A 7,685-nucleotide genomic window follows, 5' to 3' on the forward strand; every position below is an offset into this window, starting at 1 on the left:
GACGGCCTGTTTAGGAGGATTTCTGCCATACCAGGGGTTTTGAATATGGGCCAAACGGTTATTGATGATTATTTTTCAATACAGACTCTTCTTTCCAGCCTTCCACGAAGGACTGTTAAAGTTAAAACAGGACAAAGTTAAAAAGGGTGTATAATTTCCATTTCAACCAATATTTAAGCCTTTCTGTTGAGCTATGACAAAAGCTCAACAGACTGCATTTTAGTGTGAGGTCATAAATGTGACAAAATGTGAAGAGCTTTGAAGGGTATGAGTAATTCCCATTCCTAATGCTCCTCTTCAGTCACAAACACACCGATTATCCAGCTAAAAAAACAGAATCAGACCTTAATTACTGCAAAGAGCAACACAAACCTTCTGCTGAATGTGTCTGTGTTCATCTGGAGCTTCAGGGGAGGGGGAACAGATCTGTCAAAACAACAAGGTTTGGTTTGGACACGTTCAACATTTAGAGTTTCTTCTCTGTAGATAAAGGGGTTATAGCGTTTGTCAAAAAGTAAACAATATATAAAGAGAGTCCTTCAATGCGTACCTCAAAAAGCAGACATTTTAGGCTTATTTTAGTCTTTAGCAGATTGATAGAAATAGTAGCAGCCCCTTGTTGAAAAGAGACGTGTGGCGCTAAAATTGGAAATGTTAAAACTTGTAAATAACAGTCTTTATCATTGTTTATATTGCAAGTCGATACTGTGCAGTGTGTAGATTTCAGTGGTAGAGCGATTGTTTATTACAATAGTGGACATGATAAACACCCCAGCTTTGGTAAGTATTAATTTCATTTTAAGGGTTTTCTTTATTTACCTCCAAACTGAAACGAATGTACTTTCATGCTGTAAACGCAGGGACTGGGACATGGATTTGTTCTGTGGATTCTTTAGTTTATTTTGTATACTTTTCATCTACACTAAAGGGTCTTGATTTTTGAAATTCCCAAATAGTAGATCATTCATATGTATCAGACAGCTGGCGTTGTGAATATAAGCAGAAAATTACAAAACCAAATGAAGCTCAAACCAAGGATCTCCGTTCCAAACTGATTAACTTTCATCTAGTTGTGGATCTTAGACGACCATTTGTTTACAGCACTGGTCAGAAGTTTTCATGCACTCATCATCAGCAGATATGTTCTCTTTTTTTCAATGAGGGTTAATATCACAACATGCACAAGCTTGGTTTTATCTTTCGTTTTCCAACGCAGATCATTTAAATATTTGCTTATACTTCTGCTAACATTTTGAAAATGTCGTCTGTGTGCTTTTTTCGGGCCATCTACAATCTTATGGCATAATTGCTTCGATATTTGACCACTCTTCTCATCGGATGTTTTAATTCAAGTTGCTAATTTGATTTGTTGGTTGAGAATACATCTAACAATCATTTTAGGTGACGTTTAAAGAAAAAATATGGCCATAAAAATACTTGGGAAAACCAATCCCTGACTTCCTGTTTATGATGAGACTGGCTTAAGGTTTGGCGGCTCCTGTGTTGTCGTCGACCATCCTCAGCAATTTTATTTAACCTGAGGAAGACTGTTTTGGTGAGATGGTTAAAACTTGGGTTCATCTAAAAAGAAGCACACTAACATTAACCGTCTATGCATTTTTTTTTTTTTTTTTATCCATCAGAACTTTTTTTCAGCTGTTATAAATCTGACCTCTAAAACAAGCAGTTCACATGCATCATTAAAAGCCAAATTCTACCTGGTGTATGAATACTTCTGACCTGTCCTGTATAGAATTATTTAACCTAAACCTTACTAAAGAAAATCCTTTATATAAGGTCTCTAAGAACCAACGGTCCCTAATCTTGAATAAAACCACTGAATCTGCCCTTCAGTCAAACAGGCCACCCTCATTTTGTCCTGATGACTTTTATCAGTAAAACTGCCCATGATAGTGGCTGAGCCAGATGAGTCGATGCGGTGGCCTTACAAAACTGACAGTGCCGTTATGTGATGATAGCCGTTTAGCTGCAGTGTGCGTTGCTTCTGTCAGGAGTGTCACTAAGTGTGGTTTGCTTTACAGCAGTTTAGCTCCCGTTTTCTTTGTCTGTTTCTCTGTCACCTGTTTAGACGTAGGAAAAGTCCTTTTCCTCTGCTGGTAAACTAGGCTAGACCGTTAATATTAGCCTTTAAGAAACACTGGATACACTTAGACAATAGATCATTCCCTTTAGGATTTATCTTTTTTGGTTAGAGGTACTGTTTGCTTTTGCCTGTTTCCAGCTCGGTCGCCTCCTGGATTCTTCATTTCAGTTCTGTCAAAGAATTATGAGTTTTTTTTGTCCTATTTGTCACTAAACATGTGGTTTCTGATTCAAACGTGGAGCTAGCACTTTGTAAAAGGAACATTTCTGGATTTGAGCTGTGTGAGGTACATTATATTGACCCCACTGTCTTTTCTTTCTTTAGTCTCTACTATATTTTATTATAAAAATAGTTTTTTCATGACGTCCAATTCTAGTTAATCCACTTGACATTTGAGTCCCTCATTTTTGTGTCTAAAATGTACTTATTTATAATGTAAAATATGGTTTTGTAACTGTATTTTTTTGTTACTTTTTGTTCATTTGGACCCATTAATGGCTGATTCAGTAAAGATTTCATACATGCAGCCTAAATCAAATGAAAAAACTATGTGATATCAATGTTATTTCAAAAATAAAATAATCTTCTAATACAGACGGAATTATTTCAAAACATTTTTGCCTTAGGTCATAAATCTTAAGCAAGATTGTGATTAAAATAATACAGAAATATGTAAATATATAATAAAGATGAGAATCAACTGCATAAGAAGTTGATGGATCATACTGAGAAGCAGGAGTTCTTGACAGGGAAGCTTTTTCTATTTATTATTCTATCATAATATTCTATTGTACATAAATATATTTTATTCATATATATAATAATATACAGTGAGACAAAAAGGAGGGGGGTCCACCAAACAAAACAAAGAGCATCAAAAGTGTGTCCACAAATGTACATGAGAGCATTTTTTTTTTCTTTGTCTATATATTTAGATCAAGTAATTTATATAGTTTAACAGAGGAGATACAAGGTTTGGGTTGGGTTATAAGGGTTGGGGGGAAGAGTGTGCAAAGTGCAACAAAAGTAGTGATATTATGGGAGGAAAACAGAATATATGAGCATTGATAACAGTAGCGTCACTTTGTGTTCTAATGGAAACGAGGAACCAAACCTGCTGAAAGTCAGTTTCTGGAAAGTTAAGGTTTTCTTAAGGCTTTTTTAGGCTGATACATTTTGGATAGAAAATCCAGGTTTCTTGGACTTGTTGGCAAAGTAAACATTTTCATGCTTGATCATTTTTTTTTCTGTGTGAGTGTTAAAGATAACAATCCCCATATATAAAAGTTCAGAGATAATTTTTTTTTTAATTTAAAACCAAATCAAAAAAATAACTGAACTCATGGGTGGTTAAAAAAGTACTATATTGTCCAGGCAAAATGAATTACAAAGCAGGTGGGTGTGTACATGTGGATTAGAGGAAAGTTTGGCTCCAGCTTTGAATAATAGGAACTCACCAAATCCTGAGTTGATCTGAGATTAATCTGTTTTGGATGGGAAAGTCAACCACAAGGAGTTGCAACACATCTAATGTTTTGGTTCTTTAAATACTATCTTTGTTCTGCTTGTTTTTAATACCTTTTATATCTTAATTCTCTACAATTCTGTAGCTTTTTCAGTTTTTCTATATCGTTTTTCCATTTACAGAGCATTCTAATTAACATGTAAAAATATGCATTTCAAAATCATTTCAATCTACTTCTTTGTGGCCACTTGTTCTTTTTACAGATGGATACATTTGATATATTTTTTTACTGAAAGCAAAAATTTGTGACAGGATGGTAAGATGCCTAAAGCATCAAAAGAGCCTCAAAATAAGAATCAAAAGGACCCGCATTTCTTACATTTTTTAATTTGACTTTATTCATTCAAACATGGAAAGATCATTATTAAAAATTAGCATCAAACATAAAAAGGCAGGGAAGTCTGTGGCCTGAGAAGTTGTAGTTCAGTCTTTTAAAAGGAGTAAAATGAACCGACTGTCCAATAAATGTATCTCCATCATGACTGCAGTCGTTTTTTAGCGATGTAAGCACTGGAGACCTGGTTCATTATGATGACAGCACTGAGCGTGGGGCAAAGTGCCACCAAGTACCAGGCATATCCCCCAACAGACGCTGTAAACCATGAGGAGCAGAGCCCCAGGAGCAGGCTGGTGCTCCCCAGCAAAAAGGTGACAAGCCCGGACGCAGCGTGGTAGCGCTTAAGCTTGGCGAGGGACCAACCTTTGGCCAGAGAGTGGTAGATGAGAGGCACAGCCGCCAAGGACTGCACGCACACCACACACACCGTGATCAGGCCCAGCAGACCGTGCCAGGAGGAGAAGTGTGCTTTACCGTTCAGGTACTTGTTGTAGGAAATGGCAACAAGACCCAGAACTGCGCAGGAGGCACAGAGGCCCTGCAGGATCCAGTGAACACGGCCTTTGGTCTTGTGTGGAAACCTCTTGATGAGGGAAGCGTGGGGGGAGAAGAGGAGGATGGCCTGTGTCATTAAGAAGCCGAACTAAAACAGAAAAAGAAACACTGATTAATATCTAAACTATTTGGAGATCTATATTTTCTTTACATTGCTGCTTAGAACCCATTAAAACAAAGGCAATAAACAAATTAATGACATTCCACATAATAAACTGCTACGTATGATGGAAGCTATTTGTTGATGCCTCCTAATGGTAACTTTATGAGGTTCTATTAGTGCCAAAAATATGTCAATGTGTCTACACGTCTATGTAAGCTATATATGTTTTGGCCTAATGTCTATGTAAGGGGAGTAAATTATAAACAGTGTGCAGAATAATAAGGCAAATGAGGATTTCGACCACATCATCCTTTTCATACATGTCCAACTGCAGTCTGTATAGGCTTGAAAGTCAACTACCAATTAAGTAAATCAGGTGGGGTGCATCTCTGTAATGGCCTAATGACATCAACACCCTATATAAGCTCGGCTTAATTATTAGGCAACCTCCTTTCCTTTGGCAAAATGGGTCAGAAAAGAGATTTGACAGACTGTCAAAAATTGTCAGATGTCTTTCAGAAGGGTGCAGCAGTTTGGAAATTGCTAAGCTTTCTAAGCGGGATCATCGTACAATCAAGCGGTTCATGGCAAATAGCCAACAGGGGCGCAAGAAGCATGTTGAAAAAAGAAGATGCAAAATAACTCCCTATGATTTGAGAAGGATCAATTGTGAAGTTGCCAGGAAGCCATTAGCCACCAGTTGTGCCATATTTAAGAGCTGCAACATGTCTGGAGTGCCGAGAAGCACAAGGTGCTCAATACTCAGGGACCTGGCCAAGGTAAGGAAAGCTGAAAAAGGCCACCTTTGAACAAGACACACAAGACAAAACGTCAAAATCGGGCCAAGAAATATCTGGCAGACTGATTTCAACAAGGTGTTTTGGTCTGATGAAATGAGTGAGTCTTGATGGACCAGATGGATGGATGGGCACCAGGCTGGATCAGTAAAGGTCAGCAAGTTCCTTATGGACTCAGACGCCAGCAAGGTGGAGGTGGGGTACTGGTATGGGCTGGTATCATCAAAGATGAGCTTGTGGGACCTTTTCGGGTTGATGATGGAGTCAAGATCGACTCCCGGACCAACTGCCAGTTTCTGGAAGACACCTTCTTCAAACAGTGGTACAAGAAGAAGTCCCCATCATTCAAGAAAAACATGGCATTCATGCAGGACAATGCTCCGTCACATGCATCAAAATACACCACAGCGTGGCTGGCCAGAAAAAGTCTAAAAGGAGAAAAAATTATGACATGGCCCCCTTGTTCACCTGATCTGAACCCCATGAGAATCCTGTGGTCCTTCATGAAAGGTGAGATCTACAGGGAGGGAAAACAGTCCACCTCTCTGAACAGTGTCTGGGAGGCTGTGGTGGCTCTTAATTTTGAGTTGTTATATTGGTTTCCCTGGTGAAAATAAACAAGTGAGATGGGTATATATTTGTTTTTTTATTATGTTGCCTAATAATTCTGCACAGTAATATTTACCTGCACACACAGGCATCCTCATAAAATGGCCAAATCTGACAAAAAAACACAACTTCCAAAATATGAAACTTTGATATTAAGGAGTCTTTTGGGTTGATTGAGAACAAAATTGTGGCCCAATAATAAAAATAATCCTCAAAAATACAACTTGCCTAATAATTCTGCACACAGTGGATATACACTTATAAACATAAGTACTTAACATATACAGCTAACATGGTCACATACAAAGGTTAATATACTTTTGAAATGTTCATGGTTTTTATTTCTATTAAGTTTTGACTTTCAATTCCATTTTACTTTTATTTTAGTTTTAATATTTGTTAGCTAGTTTATTTTTTTAATGTATTTTTGTTTTGTTTTTATTAGTTGTAGAGTTTTCTGTAATAAAACTCAAATAGCAGGGGCAAGACAGAAAATAATTATGAAAAAAATAAAGTCCCAGATAAATGACCTACCATAGCGCCATCTGCTGGCATAATGTGGAACAACAACAAATGAGTCAATTTCATATTAATGCATTGTAATAAAGACACAAACTAAGCATAAAGCCTTGAAATTCACTTAGTTTTAGTTTTGTAAAGTCAGGTTTCCTTTGTTTTGACAAGGTCTAGTTTTTATTTTTATTGCAGTTAACGAAAAAAATATTTTTCTAGTTTTCATTATTTTTAGTTTTAGTTTATGATAATATTGACATAAATACACATTTAGGTCTGCAGTTGAGGTTCAACTTACAGCTACCGTCATCAGGAAAGGATGCCATGAAAACCAACCTGAATTAAAGAAGAAAAATACGGGGTTAAAGAAAAACAAAATAAAACTCAAACCGGAGGTGAAAATAAAAAAGTGTCAGCATTAATCACACTCACTCGTTCCGGGTCGAGAGAGAAAAGCAATAAAAGCTGGAAAGACTCCAGAGATGAGGTGAGCCAGCCCCGCAGAGACTGCTCTGATCAAAGTGTAAAACCAGGCGTCTGATTCAGTCTCTTTGTGGATCATCTTAGAAATGATCACAACCGATCGCCTTCAACTCAACGCTAGCGGAAGTGGCGGTGAATTTAAAGTCCTTCTATGACTGCAGTTCAGCTCTATTTACAGAAAACCATCGTTACTTAATCGCTGTCCCATAACTTGGAAGTTTATAAAACCTCCGGCTGGTCCACGTCGCTCGGTCCCGCTGCTAGGATGGCTCAATTACAACTTCCGCTTAGGCTTTTCACAATAAAGCTTTAATTGGTTCATTCCAAAGGAATGCTGATAGGCCGTTGGTAGTATAGGATAGAGTGACGTCACAGTGATGTTCTCTTTATAAGGCTTTTAAAATTAAGATAAATTCATCCCTTTGACACACACTTGTTGTTTCATAGAATAAGAGTACTGTAATTTATAGCACATTGCACAGTCAGTATGAAGCCAATGAATTATATAAATCATGTAATATAACATATTATACAATCAAAAAAATGTATTTGTTCGTGGAGTATAATAACCCAGATGTACCAAAGGTGCTAAATTGATTATGTACATGTATAGATTACATTGTTACGGGAATTTCAGCACATGATACACACATACATAC

General features: G+C 37.2%; 1 protein-coding gene across 1 annotated transcript; it reads right to left on the minus strand.

Annotated features, from left to right (window-relative positions):
• Positions 1-3,959: 3,959 nt before the first annotated feature.
• Positions 3,960-7,288, minus strand: LOC107102911 (cytochrome b561 domain-containing protein 2-like). Its single transcript, XM_015402368.1, has 3 exons — positions 6,976-7,288; positions 6,842-6,879; positions 3,960-4,609 (listed from the first exon to the last, which is right to left on the minus strand). The coding sequence occupies exons 1-3, from the start codon at positions 7,103-7,105 to the stop codon at positions 4,106-4,108; spliced, it is 672 nt and encodes a 223-aa protein (XP_015257854.1). The 5' UTR covers positions 7,106-7,288; the 3' UTR covers positions 3,960-4,105.
• Positions 7,289-7,685: the final 397 nt, after the last annotated feature.

This window comes from Cyprinodon variegatus, unplaced genomic scaffold (genome assembly GCF_000732505.1).
Source record: "Cyprinodon variegatus isolate N-32 unplaced genomic scaffold, C_variegatus-1.0 Scaffold1340, whole genome shotgun sequence".
Lineage (NCBI taxonomy): Eukaryota > Metazoa > Chordata > Actinopteri > Cyprinodontiformes > Cyprinodontidae > Cyprinodon > Cyprinodon variegatus.

What these genes read in the sequence shown, in the direction of transcription:
- LOC107102911 (XM_015402368.1), bottom strand. Translation starts at nt 7,105, where the DNA reads ATGATCCACAAAGAGACTGAATCAGACGCCTGGTTTTACACTTTGATC. An exon ending in TCTCTCTCGACCCGGAACGA is followed by an intron (nt 6,880 to 6,975) that starts GTGAGTGTGATT and finishes TCTTTAATTCAG; the next exon opens with GTTGGTTTTCATGGCATCCT. An exon ending in CTTTCCTGATGACGGTAGCT is followed by an intron (nt 4,610 to 6,841) that starts GTAAGTTGAACC and finishes TTTCTGTTTTAG; the next exon opens with TTCGGCTTCTTAATGACACA.